The sequence below is a fragment of the Candoia aspera genome, chromosome 1, assembly GCF_035149785.1.
Source record: "Candoia aspera isolate rCanAsp1 chromosome 1, rCanAsp1.hap2, whole genome shotgun sequence".
In the NCBI taxonomy this organism is placed as follows: Eukaryota; Metazoa; Chordata; class Lepidosauria; order Squamata; family Boidae; genus Candoia; species Candoia aspera.
Genome location: NC_086153.1, coordinates 234,790,891 through 234,817,663, shown reverse-complemented (window position 1 = coordinate 234,817,663; position 26,773 = coordinate 234,790,891). Strand labels below are relative to the sequence as shown.

The 26,773-nt window shown below is 41.8% G+C and overlaps 1 protein-coding gene across 3 annotated transcripts in view; it reads left to right on the top strand.

Annotated features, from left to right (window-relative positions):
• Positions 1 to 228: 228 nt before the first annotated feature.
• RAB3IL1 (RAB3A interacting protein like 1) overlaps positions 229 to 26,773 on the top strand; it is a 36,480-nt gene continuing 9,935 nt past the window's right edge. Inside the window, exons 1-6 of one of the 3 annotated variants that reach the window (XM_063289231.1) lie at positions 229 to 442; positions 16,158 to 16,407; positions 17,701 to 17,796; positions 20,257 to 20,334; positions 23,393 to 23,611; positions 24,231 to 24,359. In XM_063289231.1, coding sequence (XP_063145301.1) covers positions 432 to 442; positions 16,158 to 16,407; positions 17,701 to 17,796; positions 20,257 to 20,334; positions 23,393 to 23,611; positions 24,231 to 24,359 — 783 coding nt within the window. In that variant the 5' untranslated portion in view covers positions 229 to 431. Of the gene's footprint in view, positions 443 to 16,157; positions 16,408 to 16,619; positions 16,697 to 17,700; positions 17,797 to 20,256; positions 20,335 to 23,392; positions 23,612 to 24,230; positions 24,360 to 26,773 lie in introns of those variants that run through there. The other 2 variants (XM_063289233.1, XM_063289232.1) reach the window with 2 other exon arrangements.

The window sequence follows — 26,773 nt, the reverse complement described above, 5'->3', positions numbered from 1 at the left end:
GAAAACTAGCGGTAGCGGTCAAGCAAAAGCAGAGGAGAACGGCAGGGACTCCTCCGAGCCTAAGCTCAGCCGCGGAGCAGGATGGAAGTGAATGGGGGGCGGGTCATGTGACTCGCCGCCGCGCCGGGATGTGCACGTGCATCCTTGCGATGGGCAAAGGGAGGGAGGGGCAGGCTTCGGAATGGTCACGTGCCTTTCCCGGTCCTCCTCCCCCCCCCAGCTGCGGAGCCAGCCAAGCAGCTGGCTGGGAGGGCTTCCACCACCGTCCAGCGACTGCCGCAGCGCAGCTGGGAAGAAAGGGGAAGGGAGAGGCCGCCGGCTCCGGATCGACCACCGGGTCCAAGCACAGCCTCAGAGGGATCGATGGCTACTCGGTCCTGCTTGTGAGGCACGCGGCGCGGTGGCGCCTTTGGAAGTGCCGCGAAGCCAGCATGTGGACTGGGTAGGAAGTCTGAGTCTGCGGTGAATTTCCGACTGAGGTGGCGGTGATGATAATAATAGTGGTACTTTCTGTGCCTTTTGTCCTCTCGGTCTTCTTTTTCCACCTCGGGGAGGACTGGCCCAAACCCCCGTAGTCTGCTCTTGCAACCCATCCGCGGAGGGGCCTCTGCTCTAGGTGCAGGGAGCCCCCGCTGAACGGTGCGGAGGCAGGGGCGGGATCCAGAGATGGGTCCCCGAGCGCCGGCTGGGAGAAGCTGGATTCTGGGATGACTAAAGAGGAAGCGGGTGCGTTGTTAGCTAGCTTGCATTTTACAAATGAGAACTTGTGTGAGTCTGATTACGGAGAATAGTCCCTCCAAGACAGCTCCGTGGCTGACGTGTAATTGGAATGATTGTGCATCGTGGTCAGCGAGGAGTCTAGGTTTGAACTGGTTGGAATAATCCAATTTTACCCCATAAAGCAGAATACTCTGCTGTATTCCGGAGACCACAATTCCCAGAACTGCAGAATCCCCATCTAGTTGCAGGTTCTGGCGCTTGGAATCCCAGGACCTCTGATAAGCAATAGGTTTGAAAATGGCAAAAGGGTTGCATTCTGAAATTTCATAAATTCCCATGCAAATATACCCAAAGGTATACATGCAGGTATATGAAATACTGTCCAAGGACTGACGATAGTAAGATGGGTTCAAGGGTGTGTGTGTGTGTGTGTGTGAATAGAAGTGCCCATGCACTTCCAGGTTCGGAGGAGACAGAGAAGGAAACATTTGGGAAGCCTCTGAGCTCATCTGGCTACCTTATTGTCTATGCTACTCCCTCTGCTTTCTCCTCTTCCTTGTCCCCACTGCCTCACAACCACTACTACCTCCTATTCTTTGTACCAGTCAGCCAGCCAAACAACATGGAAAATAAGTGCTCTGCTGATCATCCAACAATTGCTGTACAACATTTTAAAATGCCTGGCTGCAATTTCAGCCACTGGTTGACATGTGTTTTTAGTGGAGCCCCAGAAGTACACCTTAGAATCTGGCCCTACTGATGCCTCTGTACAGAAGAATCGATTATTACCACTTTAGATTCAAAATCACTCTCCCCCAGCGATCCAGTTCTGCACACTTTGGAGAAGGGTACAGTACTTCTTTTCAGTTTGTCTAGCTAAAGGTTATTCCCATGAACTGAAAAAGGGGATAAAGGGGAAGTTAAAGGTGGGCTGATGACATTGTCTGGATGCCCAGTGCACTTGAAAATATTTAGGGGGAAGCAATCAGAGGTTCTTTTGGCATGATAAAAGACTGGCATTGGCACCTCTGTGGGACAGAATTTCAGTGTATAGGCAGCAGAGCTTTATTGCAAGCTTTCAGAAGCAAACAGCTTTGGCATATTTATATCTTCATGCTCAGGACTGTAAAGGAAGAATGAAAGGCAGTGTGAAACTATTTGGGAGAAAGAATAGGAAGACTGATTCTGAATCTAGCACTTTTGACTCTTCAGCACCTATTTTTGTTTATTTACTGTCTTTGAAGGTTAAGGACCAACCTCTGATGGGATACAAAAAAATGAGGAGTAGGCAATTGTACTTTCTTTTCCTTCCAGTAATGTTTTGGTGTTGGCATGTGCAATGGGCACATCAAAACCACAAATTGACCTTGGTTCAAGTGTTGCTGTACCTTTGAAGTCCCAGGAACTGTTGTGCTGTCTGTTTGGATCTTGAGACAGCCAGAAATTGTGGGCTGTGCTGCCAAGGAACATGTAACTTATTTCAGGAACCCTGTGCCAGAAACCCTACTAAAAAGATTTTTATATATATAGTACATAGCACTTTGGATTTAATTCCAAAAAGGTTTCTAGTTTTAGTTAAGATGTCAGTGGAATTTTCATTCAATTGTGGTATCAGGTTGATGATGTGGTAATAGCAGTGCAAGAAATACTGACTATGGGGAAAAAAGAACTTGGTAAAGTAGCATCACTCTCTGATTAAAACAAAGTGGAAAGCCAGGAGCATATTCTGTAGCTATGTGAATGTTATTTCGGTGCTAATAGTCAGTGCTGTTTCTGTTATATGTTTATGTATTCAGAGAGCTTCAGTTAGTCTGCTTGAAAGCACTGAAAAAAGATGATGATGATGATGACGACGACTTGCAGTTCCCCAGTTTCTCTCCAGGTATATTTAAGAGGAAAATTAACTGCACAGTGGAATGTAGATTGCATCTCTTATTCTGGCATGTAAGAGGAGATTTCTTTCATTGAAGAGAGATTATTTTTGTTCCTGGCCCTGCGGATTTCTTTGTTGGGCATATTCCTTGCAGAATTCTACCAAAAGTTATCTAAAGGCATTTCATACAGGAAATTGCTCTGTCAGATCAGCTCTGCAGGGAACTCACTGGGCCTTTTGCTAAAAATGCAGATCTGGCACATTTCCCTCTCCCCTCTTTCTGTTTTAGCAGAATTAGATTTTTAAAAAGATATTGCTAACAACTTCCAATTGTGAAGAGACTTTATCAGGCAGACATTAGCCTCCCTCACAAAATTAATGGGATGATTCAGAGGATTGCAGCCCCCTAGTTGGACTAGGATCAGTGTTTCAGGGAGGAGCATCTGTAGCCTTGAAGCCTGGACCGAGGGCTGCCAGCTCGGCAGCTTCAAATTAAAGACACTTTGCTAAGAAAATGACTGATGATACTCATTGACATTTATCCCAATACTTTGTTGTATTATATTGCCATCTTAATCCATTCTATTTAAATTTGGGTTTTTTTTTTCCTTCCCAAGAAGCTTCTTCTTGAAAAAGGATACTCCATTTGATTCCTAAATAGCAACTGTTCCTGAAAATAAGGACCAGACTGCAGCTTTAATTCAGGCTAACAGTGGCAACTGCACTGATTAATGGTTCTGAGACTCCCCTTAATGTGGTTACTTCCAAATAGTGACACTTGCACTGATTCCGCAGCTACCCCAATCAGCTAATTCAAATAAATAGAAAGTGCTGGAGTTGAGCAGAAACCAGAATAATTGGACAGTGAAATATTCCTAGATATTGATATGGTTGAAAACCTATATAATTCCATGCAGGTCAGAAATGTCATCTGCAAAGTAGGAAAGGAGCAGAAACAGCTCTTATATAACCTACTGCAAGAAATGGACAACAGACAACATAGGCCAGAGAAAGGAGCTGTGGCCAGTCTCTTATATTGCAAAAGTAGAGGAAAAGTAATCCATGATTTAAACCCTTAGTGTTACCTAAATAGGTGGTTAGAGTTCTAGACTTTGGAGAAACTGGTCTTTGCTAGGACTAACATAATGCAATAATAATCTTTTACCTGTTCAGGCCTTGTCTTTGATTTCACAGGATTGCTCTTGTGGGTGGGCTCTAGTTTGGGAATGAGGTTTATTGCAATGGCCTGAATGTATTCTAGACTATGCATTCTGAAAGCCAGGAGGAGGTTCAGTACACAAGGACATGCATTCAGTACATGAGAGCACTTAATAGACATGTTCATTCATCCCTGCTATATCCTGTGGGATACCAGATGTACTGTGACTGCAGCTGATAGGCATTATAGAAAGACAAAATGTTCCCACTTGTCTAATGTTGGTAGAGCACATCCCAAGTTCATTCCTCAGCATCTCCAGGAAGGACTTTTATATGGAAGGTTGGAGACTCATTCTTGAATGTTGCAGCTCCCATGCATCTGAAGGTCATCTGGTTTTGGGCAGGGGGTGGTGTAGATTCTGAGCTAGATGGACCAATAATCAGCGGGTGGGTCTCTGAAGTCTCTGAAGTTTGAGCTAAGTATGAGAGGGAAAGCTAGAAGAATAATAGGGGAAGGGAAAGTGGCATGGAAAAGGAAAGAAAGGAAGTCAGGGAAAGGAAAAAAATATTTCTGAAAGTACAGGAGCACTTCTTAAATTTATTGCTTTTTGTTACATAAAAGTCTACTGTCTTCGAAGGATTTGTGAAAATTATTGTTTTGCATTCCCAGAGTTTTCATAAATAAGATATCCAAAACCTGAAACCTTCAGTTTGTTGCCTTAAATAAAATAAAGTTCATACTTCTATATTTTATTAGGGCTCAGTAAACTTAGAATTCTTGTTTATCTTTGCTGAGTTGTCACTAGACAACTCTTTCTAACAGAATCCCCAGCCTTGAAATATCTGTAAAGTAACATCTGATTTCCACATGAAAGCATGCAAGTGTAGTTACATTTCTGTAGAGCGGTAAGAAGCAGTTCATCAGCATTTCCAGAGAACTGGCAGTAAAGAAGTACATGTGGGAAAGGAAGAAGGACTTTTAATGTATTTCACCCTTTTCTTGCTCTGTTTTAGGAAATGATTTAGGACCTTAACTATTTTTCTCAATTGACAGTTGGTTTTTTTAGGAAACTCTTGCTGGCTGAGCTCCTTTTAAACTAGGCAAGCAAGAGTTTGGAGGCTTCTTTTTATGAATGAATGGTTGCCTTCTTTTGCCTGTAAATTGTATCTGTCAAATGTGAGTGACATTTTATTGCATAGTGAATTACACTGCCTTAAGTTTTTATTAGCTATTATATATGGAAGCAGACCAGCTAACTGGTATGTGCATCTTACTGAATGTATGATAGAAAGAGAAGATCATCAGGAAGTCCTGAAAAGGTTTTGGATCTCTTGAACTTGAGGAACCAAGCTCCCAGCTCTGCCATGGACTAAATGAGAGGATTTTTTCCATGTTCTCTCGTGGCCTCTGCAGCTCCAACTAGCCCTAGAATAATAATTACCTAAGGATGTTTTCAAAAGTGCTGTTTATGCTGACTTAGTATGTCTGATATCTGTTAGCCACACAGGAACCAAGACTTGCTGATTCATTTCTACTTTTCCAAGGGGCAGGCCAGACTCTGCCAGGATCACCTGGCATCATAATGGAATGCAGGGCCAGTTGCAAAAACAACATAGGTTATTTGGTACTTTTCTCCCCATTTTTGTGTTCTTAATGCAGCACATTAAACTGGTCATAATGAAATTTCTTGGACAAAGACTACTTTGCAGAATTTTATAAAAGACAAGGTGTGGAAGATTTGCTCTGCAATTAATTGCAAAGACAGCCTGTTGACCAGCAATTGGATTTGCAGTGATAGATGACCATCTAGTAAACTTCCCATAAATTCAAAGGGAAGTAATGTTTGTTTTTTGTTTTTCTTGAAGAAGCTCTATTAGATCACTTTTTTGATGTCCCTAGTCCTTTAAATAATGTAATTCTTCTTTTAAAACATCATCTATTTTATTTTAGACATTTATACCCAGCCTATCCTTCAGAGAGTGCTAGATGGCTCACAATAATTAAATTCAACTCTGATATATAAAAACAAAACAAGTCCCTACTGTTCTTCATCTTCAGGTTTTTTTCCCAATGTTATTTCAGTTATTTGTAGATTTGTATCCTGTTTTTCCTCCAGGAACTCAAGGCAGTGTTCATAGCATTCCCTCCCTTTCCCACAACAACCACCCTGTGGGGTAAGTATACTGTATTTATTTACTGAAGTTTCCATATTGTGGCTGCTGCAGAATTTTCTTGAAGCCTCTCAAGAATTTAACTAAGGGCAGAGATTATTGGTTTGGTTCCAGAGAAGTATTGGTAGAAAGCAGTTTCTTGCCTCTTTCTCCTTCCAGCAGTCACCCAAACCTCTCTTGAGAATTGGAGATCCTTCAGTGGGTTCAATGGTGATATAGGAGGTTGAAGAGGATTTGTGAAAATCAGATGCAGGCAGATTGTGTTACTGATTCTGATTCTTCATTTGCTCTCCAAACCCTAACCCCTTTCCATCCATGCAACCCATTCTGCAGCCTTGACATTCAGGAAGTTTTTTTGGTAGGAGGAATAAGGACAGGAGCACCTCCTTCCCATCAGGGGTACCAGGTTTCAGTTATGTGGAGTCTTTGGTGCTCTCTGAGCCTTGTTGTTTTCTTGCAGATGTTTCATTGTCAGACTAGGCAACATCTTCAGTGCAAAAAGGTTTCAGTTATGCTAGGCCTTGTTTTGTCACTTACGTTAATCTTTCCATTAAAATCATCCAAATGCTCTTTAGATTTAGTTTATTTCTCACTTGGTTCTACAGGATGGTGAATAGTTTAATTCCAACAATAAAGCCTACACTGCACCCATATTTATAAAAGGTTATTGTTTTACAATCAAGATAAAATCTTGTATGGAATAAAAGTGTCTCCAGATGAGTCCCATATTTCCATTATGTGAGATGGAATAAATTTGTCCTCCATTCTCTCCTTCCCCCACTTCACTGAATGCTAAAAGGCTTTCTAATGGGATTCTTAATATCTTGTTACATTGATCTTTGAACCAAGAGTTGCATTTATCACTATTAAACCAGACCTTTAACTGTGGTAATTGGGTGGCTTTATAACCCAATATAAGATTTGGGATTGCTAATATCTCATTAGTCTTTTGCTTTCTTTTTCATGATCAACTAATTTACTCTAGGTCTTCTTCTACTGCAAATAACAGTGTTTACCCATTTTCTGTTTTCCTATTAGCAAATTTCTATTAATCAGAAATTGAATACAATAATTCTTTTAATAACTTCTTGAATTAAAGTGATGCATATTGTTGTCCCTATTCCTTCAGGCAACTAAAAGACATATGAAAATGTATAATGCTTGAGGTCTACAATATTACACCGTCTAAGGATCATCCCTTTTGTTACCCAATATATGATGATTAGTTGAGGATATCTATAGTAGCTATTTATAGCATCATCAAGGTATCACTGTGCTAATAAAGAAAAGAGAGCTGGATGGTGCCATAAATCACTACTGTGGATAGCCGTTTTTGCTAAACTGTGCCACTTCATACAGCGAGTGGGATTTGATTCTTCATACCAAAAAGATCTCTGCATATAGAAAACTAGATGTCAGGTGGAACTAGATCCTTTCTCACCAATATACAGTTTTCTGCAGGGAATTTGGGGATTGGGGAACTGTCTGCACTGCACAGCGAGTAAGATTGCCTGATGCTCCTGCACTGATTTTTTTTTTTTGACTAATCCAAAAATGCTTTCCAGATCTGTGACTTCTGTCTGGGTTGGGCTTAGCTTTCTTGGGTGGTATTAATTTCAGTCTTCCTGAGAGACATGTTTGTTTATTAGCCATTTCCCCCACCATGCTTAATTTTTTTCCTATTTTTCCTAGTAAAATGTTCAATAGTTCCTGATCTGTTTAAGTTACAGAAAAAAAGTTGTGCTAATTAGTTTTTTGCAGTGCTGCCACTTTCTTAAAAAAGGGTTGCTTTGGATATGCCTGCCCCATATTTTACTTTTCGAAATGATTTGGCCAAGGTATAATTCAGTATGCAAGCCAGAAGATGGGATCCAGATTAAAGCAGGGAATGAAGTCTAAGATTTGGGGTGAAGATCTTTCTTGATCATGTGAAGATTGTTTGGCATTTTTGCTATTCAATTTCTCAAACTGGATTTAAAAGAGATGGTATTGCTGTATCCTTCAGATATCCTTCCTGGGTTCTTCACTCATCCATATTTTAGTTCTGTTTAAGGTCAAGAGATCTTAAAAGTTGTACCTTGACAAGGAATATTTTTTCTGGGAACTAAAGAAACACCTGCCTTATTATTTTTTTATCCTAACTTCTTTCTATTTAATAATTGATTTCTTACAGACTTTCTTAGAGATGCCCACTTTCTCCCTCCAGAAGTGAGTGTCTCTGCAATCCTTTTCAATATGAATTTAAAAACCACCTGTTCTGGAATGGATTTATGGTCAGAGCTCTAAAGTTGAAGAATGTAAGGGCTTTCATCCCAACCTTAGAATTTCATAGAGTACTTTGTTTTCCCCTTTTTCTAGATCACTGAGCAAAGAACAATGTAAAGTCAGGTACAGGACATGCTGTAGAAGATTTCTTTGTCGGTAGCTTCGCAGCTTTTGCTGCACATTGTTTTTGATGCTGAGAGGGACTTTCCTTGATCCCAGAAATGGTGATTAATATCTAACAATAGAGGGCTGATGTACATTTGATGCAGGGGTGGGGTATATTTTTGCATGCAGGGCCTCCTCCTCCTCCTCCTCCTCCTCCCCCCGCTCCTTGCAATAGTTTGTAGGAGGCATGGGAATTACATAGTTATATCATCAGTGGGCGTGGGCCTAAACTATGCCTAGTGGAGGCTTAAAGCACTTTCAGAAAGTAGGTTGGAAAACTGCCCTGCTGAAAATTGGAATGTTGCCTGCAAATTTCAGTTGTACAGTCTTGGCAGGAGCTTTAGGGATTGAAAAATGGGCCAGTAGGCTGCTCACATGGGATGGAATGGGTTTGATATCAATACCTGTGTGAAGAAACGATAGACGTGTGGGCCCTCCACGAAATGGAGAACTCTGCGAGATTCAGGTAAGCTGGTTGCATGGAATAACAATGTTCAGGAGCTCATTGGTACCCTATTGCAGAGCTGCTGATGCCATGTCTTAACTTTGGTTAGGATTGATGCTGATGTGCCCTTTAGTAGCCTTCAAGGAGGGAGAGTGAGCACAGGCTCCTGGCTCTTTAATCATAGGTGAAAGACAGGTCCAATTAATAAATGCCATTTATTGATGTTCAGGATCAATATCCATCTCTTTACTTTGTCCTTTTTAGAGACTCTGAGCCAAAGTATCTTGGTGTGATCTGGGTGGCTTCCATCAGGCTCCTACTCAGGCTGCTGGCTGCCTAGTGTGCTGTTTTACTTGGAATCAAAGTTGAGGTGTAAGACAAGAACTGCCAAATTAAACATCTTATTCTTATTTTGCAAAATTCTTTGCAAATATACCCTTTGCTTTCTAAACTTGCTTCTTGCTTCACATGAATTTGAACCAGTCTGATTCAAGGAAATCTTTGCCATTGCTTGATATATATATCTTGTTCACTCCTGAACTCTTTTCCAAGTTCGATGTAATCAGACCTTGGCCATAGGCTAATGCCCGCTAAGCCTTGAGCAGTTTCTTTCCCATTATTAACCCACAGGGGTCTCTGGATAATGGCTGCACTTCTGTAGTTTCCTCTTTAGACCTTTTCCACAGTGGTTTTTCTTCTCATGTGTGAGGCACATTTTCTTTGCAATAAATTGTAGAAAAAATTATTATGGTTAGGGACTTTATCCTTTTTAAACATACACAGTGATTTGCAGTGATTCTGAGATCTTGTATTCATTCATTCATTCATTCAATTTATATGGCTGCCCGTCTCACTTTTACGTGACTCTAGGTGGCTTACAATGAAATAAATAAAGTACATAAACTACACAATATAAAAAATAAAAATGAAACACATAGGAGCCAGGCATTATCCAACCATTCATTCACACAGCCAGGAGTTGGGCTCTACCCCACGCCCAGGGCCCCAAGCTCAGGCACAATTTACTTTTGCCTTTGCATTCATCATAGCTTGTGAAAGAGACAACTGCCTACTACTATTACTACTATTACTATTACTAGGTCTCCTCCCCTCCCCATTTTTCTTTCCATTTTGTAGGAGGTGGTCTGGGGAATAAAGAGAAATTTCACTATGGATCTCTCTGGCCAAATCGAACATTCCACACCCCCATCCCGTCTGCCTCGGTTTCTGACTTTTTGGATTGTTGCTCAAGTCATCTTCCTCCTCAGTTATACTAAAGACCTTTCATTCTTTCTCCCCATCCCCACTCCTTATTTCTTCATAATATTATCTTGTTCTCACATACACTCAGCTGAACCCAAGTACTCCCTTTGAAAGCTGATAGCGGTGAGGTCATGTTCAAAGCTCACTTTCCTAAGTTGTTTCCTAAACATCAACACATTTAGCTTGGGTGTAAATGCACATTTTCTTCTCACAAACCTAGTAAGGGCTAAGTGTTCATTTTGTGCCATAATGTCCCTCCCTCCCTTTGTAGTACAAATATTTTGTGGTTGTATAGGTGGAATGCATATTCGTGTATTATTAAAGTCTGGAACTTTTGTAGCTATTTGTGTCTCTTCCCAATCACATTTTCTGTGTTCTTGTTAGGAACATTGTTTTCTGAATGTTTGAAACTGTTGTGTTTCTAAAACTTTGTTGAGGCCAAATATCCTCACAAACATCTGAGGCAAGATAATTGAAATTTATTGAAATATATCACACGCACCTGAAATAGAGGACAAAAGCAGATTTACATCAAAGAATTGCATATATTGGTTTGATATAAATAGATGTAATAATGACTTTAAATAGAAATACACTATATTTCACTGTTGTGTGCCTGTTGGGGAGCAACTTCAATATCCCTAATCTCCATTTTGAAATTTTAAACTCTCCCTCCTTCTGGTAGAGGGCTGTTTTTTTGATTAACACATTCTCCCTCCCCATGCTATGCCTGAATTAGGTCACTTCAGGAGATATAATATGACAAAAAGCTCTTCTATAACAATTCTCTGCAGTGTGAAGTAGTTTCAGTCCAGACACAGTTTTCTGCCACCTCATTTGATCTTCCTGAGAACTGGGTCTAAGACTTAGCTGATGAAGGAAGTTGAAATATTACTGTTTCCTTTCTTAAAGTCAACTTTTGCTGCTCTCCCTTGAAGGACAAAGAAACAAGGTAATAGGAATTTCCCTTCATGGTGGAATGCTAATATATTTATGCTCTGTTCTTCCCTCAACTGCTTCTGGATTTGGAGTTCCATCTCATTGGGATGATTCCCTAAATATATTGAATCTAGAACTCTCCTGCTTCTCAGTGGAAAAATGGGATAGTCCAATGAGTAGAATAAATAAGAAAAGCTGAATTGCATCTAGTAACTGATTGTTAATTTGCTTGCAGGCCAGTTGTGTTTTTCCAGTGTTACAGAATTTAAGAAAACTATCTGACATTTCCCAGAAAGCAGCAAATTGGCTGGACCTACCAAGATGTGTTAATATGTTTTTGGCACTAGTTTAGAAACTTTTCAGAATTTGGGTAATTGCCACTGGAAACTCTAAAGGAAACACCCATGCTCTATATTGATATGTCTGTGTGTATGCTGGGGGATGTGTGTGTGGAGCATATATGAAACATAAGCAGCTGCCTTAATACTTTATTAGGCCATTGGCCAGTAATGCTGGAAGGGGTCTCTAAGATTTTAGGCAGAAGTCTCTCTTCATCCTATCTGGAGGCACCAGGGATTGAATCTCAGGCCTCCTTCATGCAAAGCATTATTATTGTGCCTTTTCATATACTTTTGATTAGCTTCACTCTGAATTATATGTGATGTGAAAAGGAAAAGTATTTTATGTGTGTGGGAGAGCCAGTTTGGTGTAGCGGTGAAGGTGCTGGCCTAGGAACCAGGAGACCGTGAGTTCTAGTCCTGCCTTGGGCATGAAGGCAACTGGGTGACCTTGGGCCAGTCCCTCTCTCTCAGCCCCACCCACCTCCCAGGGTTTTTGTTGTGGGGAAAGCAGGAGGCGGGAACATTTGGTATTGCAGTCTGCTTTGAGTTCGGCAAAAATAAAGGGATAAATATCTAAGTAAATAAATAAGGTAAACTGCCTGGACAAGACACATAAGGATGTGTGCGTGCTGGCATGCATATGCATGTATATGTACATGTGTGTATGTGTGTGTACGTGTGTGTGTATATATATATAAATATGTATGTGTGTATGTATATATATACATAGATATATATGAGAAAAAGGCGCTAGTTTTCAAATACCTTAAGTATTAGGGTAAAGAAATAATGTCATATTATGATTGCTGGAGGAGATCTTTTGCATCTGCAGACATGGTGGTGGCTAGATCTGCAGGCTCCTTTGCTCTGCAAAATCAGGAAACTAGATTAGAATTGTTTTAAAATGGAATAAATAATCATATTTTCAGAAGCTCAGAAATGCCTTCTTCTGTTACACCTATCCGTGATAATACTACCCTTTCTTCACACAATACCGGTGTGATGGCTGCAGATCTTACATAGGGACTGCTGTAGTGATAACCTCAGAAATGTAAGGAAAAAGAGAGCTGTGCATTCAAACAGGAATGTCCAGGTCAGAGTCTTTGTCCACTTAGCCAGTATTGTCTGTTCCGTTGGTTTTAGGAGTTTGCAAAACTTTCTGAGCGTAAAACCAGCATTCTGAGAGTTCCATGTTTGACAGAAAAATCCAATTCTCCAAGAGTTTCGTTTCTTTCTGTACTCAGAACAAAAGCTGGCCATGGTGAGTCGTGTTGTTTTGAAAGTTCTGGGTTGTTCTGAGTGCTGTGACCAGGGTTTTGTTTTGTGGCTTGTGATAGGTTGCCTTTCTTTCAGTTTTTCCATGTCCCTGCTGGTTGCAGGACTGCTGCTGCTGGTTTAGGCTGGATGGAATGATCTAGGGAACCCCGAGGCAAACCAGCCCTTATTGAAGTGCACGGCTCAGAACTGAAGACCCATTGTGGAGTCTGCTGTGCCGCTCAAGAGCGAGGGCAGGAATGTGGCAACTGCCTCACCTTGGTTTGTGCATGTGAGTGCATTACTTGGTTTCATTCATGAGCATGGCTGAAACTCTTGAAGCTGTGCAAGTTGTATATGCAAAGACTACTATTGTGATTTGTTTTGGAATTATTTGATTGATTTCTATACTGTGGTGTGTGTGTGTGTGTGTGAGCACATGCTCTTGTATCCTGTTGATGTTGAGCTTCAGTGTCTTTTCAAATAAAATAAAACAAAATAAGTCTTTTTATTTCAGATGCCCCCTAAAGTTCAACTTCAACAGGACCCAAGTGTGCGCATGGAAGGCATGCACAGCTATGCTCAGTAAACTTACCAAGTCAGTAAAGCGCCTGTGAAAAGATCTCTAATTGGTTTGATCGTTTTGTTGAGCTTTTACTCTTGTATCTTTTTGATGGTCAGCTGAAGGGTACATTAAATATGAAAGGACTTCTGGGTTGATTTGGTTTGTCTTCTGAGCTCTGAATGCATTCTGTTGATGTTTTTCTTGATGTTGAGTTTTCAGAGTGCTATAAAATTCAGATTTTGTTGGCAGTTGCAAATGTAGTTCTGTATGTATATGGTGTGTGTGTGTGTGTGTGTGTGAATATTTGCTGTAATGTTCACGTACGAGCTAAGCAACAGCGGCCCTGTTGTGAAAAGTGAAGGAGTGAATGGTATGTGTCCTATATTTTCTATGGCCAGAAAACTTGAAACTTTTAAAGTTTTGTTTCACTGGAATATAACCAATTTAAAATGTTCTGACTGAATGTTTTCAATGGAACTGCTTTGTTCTTAGCTTGAAACAAAAATATATTTTTGGGTTCATTTGCATCACCAAGGATATAGAGAATATATTTGCTGTTCAGCACCTCAGAAAGTATAATTTCTACTCCTTTAACTAGAGAATGTGGGATCCTCTTTGTGCCCGTTCTTCTTCTTCTATTGAGCTATAATCCATTCTTGGAATGGCTTCTTGTGAGCTGTATAGCTTTTGAAAGTGTTTTTTCTTTTTTAAAAAAAATGTCATGTACAATAATTGGAAGGGGGAAAAAAGCATTTCCACTGAAAACTTACAATCTCTACAGCAGGAGTAGAAAATCTCCAAGCAGCCCCAGGTAATTTGAGAGGATGATAGAAATTGAAGTTCAGCTATATTGTGCGAGCCAAAGGTTCTGTGTACATATATTTGTGCATGAAAGAGTGTCTGTACTTGAAAGATAATTGTCACAAATATGAAAATAGATGAAAATACATAAATATGCAAAGGAAGGGGTTTCTTTGACCTATACCTTAGTGTGGTGTATCTTCCTTCCAGTGGCAACTGCAGCAAACCACGTCAACTTAGCCACCTGTAGGCTGGACCTCTACCCTTCCCGGCTGAAGTGAGGGGGGCTGGGTTTGGGTGATGAGGAATGGATCCCTGAGGGAGGGGGTGCTGCCTTCTTCTCTGAAAGAGGCAGTGATGTGCCCCTTCTTAAGAAGCCATTGCTCCACCCAAATATTGACCTGTCTCCAACCTTTCCTGAGGAAGGTTGTACAGAAAATGGTGCGGCTGCAGAGACCCCTGGATGAAACAGATTATTTGGACCCATTGCAGTTGGGTTTCAGGCCTGGACACAGTACAGAGACAGCTCTTGGTTGCACTTGGAGGGGCCAGATTAGAGGCAGTGTAACTCTCCAGGTCCTGCTTGATTTCTCAACAGCTTTCAGTACCACCCATTATGGAACCCTTCTGAGTGGGGAGTATGGCATTGCTCTGGTTCTCTCCCTAACTGCTGTCAAAGTGCAGTCCAGGTGCCCGGAAGCTGCCTGGGTCTGGAAGGGGGGAACAGGGAGAAACTCAGTCCCAGCAAGACAGAATGGCACTGGGTTTGAAGGTCTGCCAATTCCAAAGAGATACCACCTTTAGTTCTAAATGTGGCTCCATTTCCCAAAATAGAACTGGTTTGCAACTTGGGAGTCCTGTTGGACTCCCAGGTCCTGCTTGAGAAGCATCTTGTATATGGGGCCAAGAAACTCATAGCTCTTCTTCTGCACCTGGAACAAGAAGCATTACATGCTGTCACTCATGCCCATAATCACCTCATGACTAAAGTACTGCAGTGTACTCTACGTGGGACTGCCCTTGAAGAGCGTTTGGAAGCTACAACTAGTCCAGAAAGCAGTGGTAGTTATGGACATGCCTTGGTATGCTCATGCAACATCTATACTTTGAGAGCTGCTCTGGTTACCTGTTGGCTTCTGGGTACAAGTCAAGGTACTAGTTGTCACCTTTAAAGCCCTTCATGTTTCTTGGATATCTGCAAGACTAGATACCTCCAGGCCTAGACATCTTTAGGACTGCCTTCTGATAATATTTGCCCACCTGGTAAGTTCTAGTGGGGAACTCTGTTTATTTATCCCCTCAGTCACAGACTGCTACTCATATGGATCACAAAATACGCCTTTTCACTTGCCGCCTGCCTTTTCTGGAATAGTATCATCCAGACATTCAGATAGGCCCCTCCTTTTTGACAAAGTCTGTGAAGACTTGACCATTTCATCAAGTCTGGGGGCAGGACAGGGCTGCTGTGACCGTCTCTTTGGGCAAGTAACTACTTTTAATGGTGTTTTTTAGAATGTTTGTATATGGTTGTTTTATAATATATTGTCTTGATTTTTGATTATGATGTATTTATTTTAACCCAAATTATGGATTTGAGGAGTTGTGAGCTCCTCAGAGTCGGTTGTTTGGAGCAAGCTGTAAATAAATAAATAAGTAAATAAACTGGTGATGTCAAAATAACAATACGTGCCCAGTGATGACATCATGCAAATGTGTTCTGACAAAATACTTAACTGTGTGATGCTGCACTAAGTTTATATTTTTTTGGTGAACAAGAGAGCGCCAAAGCTAATTATCACCAGCCTCATTTATGTTCTCAGCCAAGGAGAAAACATGGACAGGAGGTTGCTTCCTGGAGAAATATTTCTAACATGTTCTTCCTGTCATGTGATAGCCAATTCCATTTGTAAAACTCATTGGCAGAAAAGAAGCTTCTTATTTAAAAAAGGAAGCAGCCTGCTTGATTCCTGATTTGTTATGTCTCTCCAGCTTCACTCCTTATTGTGTATGTGCATGTATGAGTGTATGAGTATGTTTGTGTGTGTGTGTGTACCTGTATGTACCTGTATGTAATTATGGAGGGATGGAACTCATGTTGGACATTCTTGAGAGGAATATATGTGGGGGGAAATAAGGGACATCTTAGCCATGGTGTCTGTCTTCGTAATCCTGAACTCATTGATCTCTTTCTTACAGCCAGGCCCATATTGAGGAGGCCAGGCAACAGCTCCAAAAGCAACCAGTGGTGGGACAATGGAAGCCTCTTGCAACAACTAACAGAGGGCAAGAGTTACAGCTGCCAGAGCCTTCTGTCAAGAGCCTGGCAGGTGGGGATGAGAACCAGTCGGTGGCACATCTGAATGTCTCCCGCTTACGCAGCTCCTCGGTAGAAATCCGTGAGAAGGGCTCTGAATTCCTAAAAGAGGAGCTCCATAGAGCTCAGAAGGTAAGGTGTGAGGTTAAGATGGGATGACAAATTTGGCCACTAGTCCAAAACTTAGCAAGCTAAAGGCATATACTCAGATGTTTGTGGCTCAGTGAGTCAATAAGCTTCATCTGAATTGCTCACTGAGAAATACTTTGTTTTTGTCCATCTGCGTTAGAAAATTGTTTCATGGGGAAATTGACATTTTGTCCTGCTGCTCTGCTTGTCTTTAGGTGTTTATGAGCTACATTGATTCCATTCTGTCAAAAGCTATTCATACCAATTCATGAAGTAGGCAGTTGCTGAGCAGGTAAAACACTAGAATACCATTAGGAAATTAAAAAAGAAAACCAGATGATTTATTTTACAGTATTCCATCTTTTTTTCCACTGTGTTTTTATTGTATAATATATGATTTCCCCCATACTCTGTATGAGTTCATATATGTATTATACAAGCCCGTTTTATATCTCTGATTTTGGTGATTTTTGAAGTAGAGCTTGGACCAAATGTCTATTTCTTAATTTGGTTTCATGAGTCTGGTGCTTTTACAGAACCCTTACTGCTTCCAATTCATAAAATTTATTTATTTATTTATTTATATTTCAAATTTAGTCACCGCTCATCTCAAAGAGTGAGCAATAAATGATGATCTGTTGTTTTTGAATCATGGACCACTATGTCCTACTGATTCTGAATAGTCTAGACTGCAGAACTGACAGACTACAGACCAGAGTTTTGCATAAAGAAGTATCAGAACTGGAATTTGGGGTGACACATTTCCCACATTATGTTGGTCTAGGCAAACAAGAATTCCACTTGGTTGCTTCTCTAGATCTTTGACTCTGATTGACACCTGGTTTTCTTCCCCCTCTTTCCTGCTCATATGATCTGGCTCTAGATCACAGCTGAGGAGTTTGTATAGTCAGCTGAGTGTCCTTGGTTGCCCATAAGGAAGCCCAAATTAGGGTGTGCTGTTTTGTGGGTTTATTTTCTTTATACTCATTTTTGACAACCTGAAGTTGAAGTGGTAAGAGAGTGGAGCCGAAGCTCCGTACTTTCTAAGCCACATGTCCAAGTCCAGCTTTTGCCATTGCCTTCTTCAGTTAAGAGGACTTTTGGCAAGCAGGCCCACTAAAAGTTTTGCTTGAGGGTTTGGAAAAATACTTTCAGTTACAATGGATAAAATTGGGGTGGATGGGCTGTTGACAAGTTTCAGTGTATGGTAGTTCCGTGTGTGTGTGTGTGTGTGTGTGTGTAAACTAGAATGCCTGTAGGGAGTTGTGATCTCTTAAGAGTGTTCCCCCTCTTCAGGAGTTAAAGTTGAAGGATGAAGAATGTGAGAGACTTTCCAAAGTCAGGGAGCAGCTGGAGCAGGAACTGGAGGAGCTGACAGCTAGCTTGTTTGAGGTACTGGCACTTTCTTAATTTGAACTTGGCACCCAGATCCTGAAGATGATGGTGTGGATCCTTTAGGAACCAAGTCCAAAGTTGAGCTTAAGTAATCAATGTACACCTTGGAAGACATCTATATGGGCACCAGAATCCATGCATTTCCTCTCAACCACAAAATTTGCTCTGATAGTCCTTTGAAAGCCATGCAGATTGTGCATGTTTTAATAATTTACCATAAGCAACCCCCTTATAGGAAACAAACATGTTGATGCAGGTGATTTCCTGGAACTGTACTTTATCTGTCCAGGAGAGCTGTACTATGTAGGAGCAGTAAAGAAGTTAGATCCAGCAAAAGCCACACCATGTTGTTTCTTTGATTATGTAGGCCAGCACTAACAGGAACTGGGTGTTTGCGTAAGAACACTCTCTCCTCAGTTAGCAGAGCAACCAGTACTCTTTCCCTAAAGTCAGCAGAATCTGAGCTGGTGCATTTTCTGGCTCGTTACCCTGATTAGTTCTATTCCTCATAGGAATGAAGATCTCTCATTTTGCATGGATGCATAGCCTTTCTCTGGGGGATGAGGCTATCCACCCATGGCCCTGGGTCGGAGAGGTATGCAGCCATTCTCTTGCCACTGAACGCTAGCTAGGGAACTGAGAAATTTTCTCAGTTCACGTATTTCAAGGAATGTACCCACTTTGCTCTTTCTGAGTTCTTATGTGAAATCTGGATTTTGTGATGAATATTGGAACTAAAAAAGGGGGGGATACTGTAATGTATAAGGGAGAAAAATGTACTGTAAGAACGTACACAAAATTTTTTGGATTTTTTTAAAATCCAAAATTGCAGACTGGTTCAGAAGCAGGCCAAATCTCACATAGGCTGGAAAAATGAGAAATGGAATATAATCTAAGTGGAGTGATTTGCCCTAACTTTGAACAAAGTTGAGAGTAGAGAGCTTGGCCTCTGCAATCCATGTCTAATGCAGGTAGTCCTCACTTAACAACCACAATTGGGACCAGCAACTCTGTTGCTAAGTGATGCGATGATTAAATGAAACATCACATGACTGCATCTGACTTATATCAGCTCCACTGTGGTCATTAAGCGAATCACCTGTGGTTGTTAAGTGTGATGCTACGTGACCTCATCTTGCAACTTACTGCTGGATTCTCCATTGACTTTGCTTGTTGGAAGCTGGCTGCGAAGGTCGCAGATTGTGATCATGTGACCTCAGAACACTGTGACTGTTGTAAGTTTGAGAACCAGTTGTAAACATAATTTTTTGGCACCATCATAAGTTTGAATGGTCACTGAACAGGGCAGTCGTTATCCAAGGACTAACTGTATGTGTGTGGCAGTAGAGGAGGCTGTTCTCATTGGTTTGGCAAGATCTTATTGATTGAAGATATTCAAGGGTAGGACATGGTGGTTGTCTAAAAAGTACTGTATTGCTTCAGTTGAATATTAAATATAAATTGAATACTGAATACTTTGTTTATTTTTAGTTCGTTTTAAAGAATTTTATATTGTTTATAAATATATCTCAAACACATTCTCAAGGAAGATTAAGAAAATAAAGGTAAAACGTGCATGCAGATTTCCACATATTATAAAAGTAGTTTAAAACTGTCAATCAAACATAAATCTCTTTGTGGCCTGCACACTCTAAATCATGTGAGGACCTAATTTTTTGTATTGGTGAGGACTGGCAGTGACCTTTCAGCTAAGAGGATTTATATCAGCCATATCGTCTCAAAATTCCTAAGTATTCTATGGCAGCCCCATTTAGTTCTGATGAATAAAAGATATGTCTCAGTTCAGTATTATTTTTTTTTATATTTTGGTGTATTTTGGTTGCCCGGAAGAAAAAGGCCTCAGAAGAGGAACTATCACCTGAGAACATACGGTACATATTGCCATCAGGGGAAAACTGCCGTATTGTATGGTTACCACACGTGCACTTTCCACTGCTTTTTATGGTGCCGCAAACCACCTGCACCGCTGCCACCAATTTGTAGTACATATAAAAGTAATGGATACGGTGACAGAAGAGAAACAGCAAAAATTAACCCGTGGAGAAGGAAATGGATGGAATGTTTAAAAAATTCAGGCTTTAATCTCAGTGTTCCTACTTTCCATGTTGGCCACGCTCATCTTCCACCTCACCCTTTCCTCGTGAAGCCTCCAGCACATTCTGCAAGACTCACCTATTGCCACTGATCCTGAGAAAAGGTTGTGCAGCCCTGCTCTATGTGATTAAAAGTTCCTTATTTTAATGTGCTGATTTTTCTAGAAGAGTCCTGCATGTGTCTGTGTTGGTTCTTAGTGGTGGCAGTTTGGGAATAGACATGCTTTAACAGTTGGACCTCCATTCCATTTCCTTCTTTAAAAATTGGCCTTGTCATCTTTAAGAACCTGCTTGTCTTGTACAAAAGTGCGTAACTCCTTGTATTTTGTGCTGTCTGCATTAGGAAGCCCACAAGATGGTTCGGGAAGCAAACACCAAGCAAGCGGCATCGGAGAAGCAGTTGAGGGAGGCGCAAGGGAAGGTGAAGGAACCCATTTCATACCTTGCCTCCCTCTGTACAGAAATGGTGGCCAAGAGCTCATACCTACTGAGCATATCCCTCAAACCCAGGAGCCTGACGCTGAAAGGGAAGCTTTTAGAAACGGGCTCTCCACATGATCTGGATAGCAGACCTGCTAGTAGTAGTTCCCAGCTGTGTAGAAAGAGTGAGAATGTGTACAGAAGTGCTGGAGCAGGCTTTTCTTTTCAGATGTTGTACGGATCATGCAAGTAGTGGGGACCACTTGGTTGTAGAACGTCTAACACAGTTCCTTTCCCCTTCCTTGTTGGAGGCAACAGGTCAAAAAGGCTTTTACATGGCAAAGTAGCTCAAATCAAGGAAAGCAAACGTTGGACCATGAAAGATGCTTCTGAGTTGTGTTTTTCAAATGCGTTGTCAGCCTGTGGCCTCAGTGCTGAAAACTGTAACAAAGCCCAAGCCGTTGGGACACGTTTCCTCTCAGGGAGTGCTTGTGGGGACTGAGGATAAAGCAATAAAAAGGATGCAGCAGGGTTTGTAACAGTTTCCGAAAACTGAAAACAAAACAGCTAAACGTAAATGCACTGCAATCAAAAAGGGAAATCCTCTAAAGTCAAAGACCTGAATTTTGCCAAAGTGGGAGAGTTGTCTCTAGCTGTCTGGAAGCTCGTATTATTTCACGTGTTTTGGGAAGCAGAGGTGTAAAAAGTTTTCCATGCAATTCTGGTAGTTCCGGCTCAGAAACAAATCCGGCTGAGTTTGCTGGGGCTTGCTCCCAAGAAAGGGAGCACAGGGTTGCGGCCTTAGTAGGCATGAGCAAGACCAGAAGCATAGGTGTACGCCTGTGCCTTGATACCAGCCAGAGTTCAGAGAGCCTGCAGAAGGCAGAGAAGAGATAAGACAAAAATGTTCTGCTTGCTGCAGACTGATTTGTAACAGAAGGCTGTTTAGCTCCAGTCTAGCAGTTACACATTCAGAAACACATCTGTGCCAGGAAAACAAAAGAACCAAGTAGCATAATGTAGTACGTTGTCTCAGGGAACTGGATGAAGCCTAGCTGTTGGATCCAGTGTGAGATGGCTCTTAATGTCAGCACCTTTATCCTAATCTTCATCCCCAAACATCCACAGTAACTGAAGCCAGTTAGGTCTCATCCCATCCTCTGGAGGAGCAGAGAGTAAGTCTTTGTCTCCAGTGTGAGAAGCCTTCAGGTATTTGAAGAGTCTCGTCCAACCGGTTTGTGCAGGAGAGGGGACACCAACAATTAGTAATTTCTCACTGATACATCAGCTTCCCCAATCCGTTTCTTGATAATTTTAGAAGAACTTGCTGAACTCGAAGTTCTTGTATATTCAAAAACTCAGAGGCACAGCTAAGGATTTGTGAAAGGGATTTAGCTAGGAAATAAGAAGCTGTCGTTGTAGTGTGATTATAGTGCCATCTGCTGGCAGAGCTAAAGCAAATCCCCTGAACGGCTTTCTGTTAGATGCTTTTCCCAGCCATGTACAGTACTTGGGAAATAATAAATCTGACTCTCCCATTTGAAGATGAAGCTGGCTAGGTTTTTAAAATACGCATTGTAACCAGAGATGTATAGAATTTGCCAGACAAATTTTGCTGGCCTCATTTAAATGGTCCTGGATTCCTTCTGGGTTCCTCACTAGCGTTACACTGAAACTGTAGGCAGAGCCTTAACCTTGCTCTGGATGCAGGTTTTATCAAAATTGTCACCACATGGCAGATTTCTTGACTAGCCTTGGGCTCCTAATAAGGCATCTGCTACTGGAGAGAAGCAAGAAACAATATTGTGCAATTTGGGGGTCCTCCTAGACTCTCAGCTCTTGCTTGAGTGGTGGGTGGGAGCCATGGGCAGAAGGGCTTTTGTACAGCTTCAGATAATGTACCATTTGGACTCCTTCCTGGATCAGGGAGCACTGTGCACAGTCTTTCATGCTTTGGTCACTTCTCATTTGGACTACTGCAGTATGCTCTACGTGGGGCTGCCCACAAAGAACATCTGGAAGTTGCAGTGGGTCCAGAATGCAGGGGCGCAAGCAGTTACGAGTGTGCCTAGATACGCCCAGGTTACACCTTTGCTTTGCAAGCTGCACTGATTCCCAGCAGGCTTGCAGGTACAATTCAAAGGGTGCTGGTTGCCACCTGTAGAGCCCTACATGGCATGAGGCCATGATATTTGAGAGACTGCCCATCTCTGTCTCTACCCATTCCGTCAGATCTGTTAGGAGAGTGCCTTTTCTGTCCCTGTGCCTGCCCTCTGGAACACCAGTCCTCCCGAGGTTAGATTGCTTTAACCTTGCTAGCCTTTTGGAAGGCTCTTAAGCCCTGGCTGTAGGCATGGGGGCCAGGAGTTTAGGTGAGCTTGTGACATATTGTTAGTTATGGCTGATGGTTCTCCTCAGCCGCTACTTTTTTGTTTCTTCTTATTTTTATTTTGTATTATATTGATGATTTTTAATTGTGCTTGCCAGTCAGAGTCACTTATGTGATATGGGTGGCCATATAAATTGAAAGAACTAAAATAAAAAAAATTGCTGGCCATGGGGGATGAAATTGAGGGAAGTAGGCAGTGGGAACAGAGAGGTTTTGTACTGATTTATTTCCACTCAGTGGTAAATAATTATTTAATCTTTAAGTGGGGAAGGGAGATCAAGAGTGTGGCCTTCTTTGTGTATGCCTGTTTTGCCACTATTTGCATAATTAAAAATTCTGCACCAAGAAAATCATATTTGTATGCATGTGACTAATATATGCATATCTGTCTATGTCTTTTTCTTTTATTATATTTAGTGCTGTTGGTAGTTATGATGGGGGTGGGGGTGGAATCTCTATAAAGCCTATAAACCTTTGGGAATTGTGCAAGGAAATAAGAAGAACATGTAATTTAGAGGATATAGAGCTAGTAGCTCCTGAACTCATCTTCCTGTTTGCTTGAAAGAAGAGTAATGGCTTAATGAGCCATTAAATGTTCTCCTGGACATGGTGTAATCCTGGGACCAAGGCCTTTGCTGATCATCACTGATGGCTCTTTGTATCCCACCAGATTGACATGCTGCAAGCAGAAGTGACAGCCTTGAAGACGCTGGTGATAACGTCAACTCCTTCCTCTCCAAATCGGGAGTTGCACCCACAGCTTCAGAGCCCCACCAAAACAGCCTTCAGAAAGGGACATGGACGCAACAAGAGCACCAGCAGCACTGGTGCAATCACAGTTGCTGGCCAGAGTGTGCCCCAGGAGCCAGTCAACAGCGAATTCAAAGAGGTGGGTAAATGTGATCAGCCAGCAGTCTAGCTTGAGGCCCTGGGAGGAAGCAAAATATCAGCTACGCTGTGTGATGGGGGAACGGAGTAAGATCAGGGATCTGGTGGAAAAGTCTGTTTTATCTTGCACTCACAGACCCTGCTTCACTGCAGAAAGTGATGAAGAACCTTTCATTAACCTACTTTGATTAATTCCATGATTCTGATTGGGTTCTTTTGGAGCACTAAGTCAGAGTCAAAGAAATAAGCAATAATTATACTGTGCCTGGGAGTGAAACAAGCTTAAATATAACTAGAGTCAAACATGAGAAACATCTTGTTAGATCAAATCTTGTAGCTTCTGACCATGTTGGACTAGAGTTCCCAACATTATTGGGGAATGGTAACTTGGGAATTCTGGGAGTTGCAGTCCCAATATATCTGGAATAGACCAACATTAGATACTGTGGCCACCTTCTGGGGTGGTATATTTGTGCCCAAGGTTTTTTATGACTGAGACGGTCTTCTTTCTAATCTTCTGTCCCTCTCATACCATTTTGCTTTCTCTCCTTGTCTTTCTCCTCTTTTCCCCTTCTCTCTGCCCTTGTTGCCTACCTATCTTGCTCTCCCATTCCTTAAAGTCTGGGGTACCCACTCTCCTCTCCCTGCTGCTCTGTATCGTCCCCGCGAAGGCGATCCACATCACCTATGAGCCAGGCTGGCGGTTCCTGGCAGCAGACTCTCCTTTCTCCTCTCCTCTCTCGCGGCAGGTAATCTCTCTCAGGGTGGGGTGAAGCAGGGTAGCTGTGTGACTAGGAATGTAGGCTCAGACAGTTGGTTACAGCAGTGCTAGCAAGATTGCTTTGGCTGTGAAGGTGGTCATGAAAGTCTGAGGGAAGCTCTTCTTCCGTATAGACTGTAAGGAGCCCTGTCCTCCTCCTCACGTTGGCCAGATTGACTATCCGCAGCAGGTGTTGCCAGAAAGGTTGGGACTGCAACATCAAGCCAGGCTGGTTAGAAAATTCTGAGAGCTGCAATCCCAATCAATCTGGCAGGAGAAACTGGTTTAAATTTTCTTGAGGAAGGATCAGTTCTGGGGACGAGAAATACTTTTAGGATGCACTAGCCTCTTAACACCTCCCCCTGTTCGGTTTTTTTCTTTAATACTAACAGTCATTTGTTTTTTTGTTTCTCTAAATGTTTTTCCCCCCTCCCCCATATGGGTACTCTGAAGTTGTTTCCTGGTCTCAGGTGAGCAATCTCTGTAGCTTAGTGCTTCTATGTTGTCAGTAGAGACTTTTCCTTGGGGCTGGAGAGCTTCACTCACTGCTTCCTTCCCTTCATACTTCTCAGTGTGTTTGTGTTTTGCTTTTTAAAAAATGTATAGTATGGGCAGGAGAGGAGGAAAAATCTTCCTCAAGTATTGGAACCTGTCATAAGCTTTTAAAAAATGCAGCTAGGTATGTTAGGATTTCATTACTTCTGATTATCATGGTTATGTCTTATATTCTGGAACTTTCTAACTGTCTCCAACATTTCAAACAGAACATGTTGGGAATGGTTGGAAGCTTTCTGTCTGAAGAGAGGGAACCTGGAGGCACTCATGGATTTTGAGGGTTTGCCTTTATTTAAAACAAAGATCTTGCCTATGACCTTGGCAGTTCGGTTGGCCCAGGTTGAGAAACCAAAAAGCCGAGAATGGATTTTACCACAAATCAAACATGAGCTGCTAATTTGGTCACCTTTGAAAAGGAGAACTCACAAATTTATGGAAGACTGGATAGTCAGTGGCTACCAGTCATGATTGCTGTATATTATGTCCAGTGTTGGAGTCAAAAATCCCAAATTTTTAGTAACTGCTAAAAGCAAGAGTGGAAGGGGGCTCTGCAGTCATGTCCTATTTGTTTCAGGTTTCCCAAAGGCATCATGTAGACCTTTGTGAGAGTAATCAGCATTTTAGACTTGATCCACCACAGAATGTTTTAAATTCTTTTATTCTTAAAGGGTGTCTACAAAAGTCAAACAGGAATGTTTTCTGTATTGGCCCTGTCTGCCTCGTAATGCAAGCCATGGGTGCATAATCTTATATATTTGCTTGTTTAAATATTTATTTATTTATTTGCATCTTGACTGACTGACTGGTCAGATAAATTGATGGCCATCACAATTGACAAGACTCTCCAATCTTGTGAGTCTTCTCCCTGGTAGTCCTTTGCCATATGGATGCCCTGCTAGAAGAAGGGACTCCTTGCATTCTGCCTTTCCTTCCTGGCATGTCTCATGTGTAACAGTCGCAGATTCTTCAGAACCCAGAATGCTTCAGCTATGAATTCTTCTGGAATTGGGCGCCTAATCAACACAACCAAGTAGCCATGCAGTCTTTTGGAAAGACTCGTTTTCCTCAACTTTGGTGAAGGGAGGCCTGCTTGCTGGGATGGGAAGTGGGTTCCGTTTGATGAAGTAGGTGGGCAACTAAGCTTTGCATTGGACTGGACTTCCCCTTCTTTTCATGGGAAAGCCATGGAATTTCCTTAATGGCTATCCTCCCATTCGGTGGTAAAATGATGTGTGATTTAAAATACATATCACTGGTTTTGAACAGTTTAACTTTCATACTGGCAATAGTAGCAAAGTTAGAGCGTATAGTTAAGCTGGCTAAGGTTTTCCTGCCCTTCTTCTGGACCCGTTGGGAGCAACTGACTTGTCGTAGAGAGAAGCAGGAGATTTTGCTCAGGCCCCGCCCTCTCCTTCCTTGACATGCTGCTTGAGTATGAATGCAGATCACAGCCCATATTGGGTTGCTTCCCCATGGAGAAGAGGGAACTGATCTTCGCACGCTATAGGGAATGTGAGTCCCTATATGCTCAAACCTTTACAGACTCATGACTGATGATGCCTTTGGTTACATTATTGGGGTAACCGTAACCTGTTGACAGAGGATACACTGTCACCTGATGCTGTTTTCTCTGACATGCCCCTTTCTGTAGTAACTGCAGCGGGGGGCAGAACTACCTGTCACAGGCACATAAGTCACATTTATTCTGCTTCTTTGCCTCATTATCTGCCTAATGAATATGACATACCTTGGGAGAATGTTCTGGATTTTGTAGAGGAAAGCCTACTTCCTTCTCTGTGTTTGTGTGTGTGTCTGGTTTTCTTCAGTGGACTTCCATTTCATAATTTT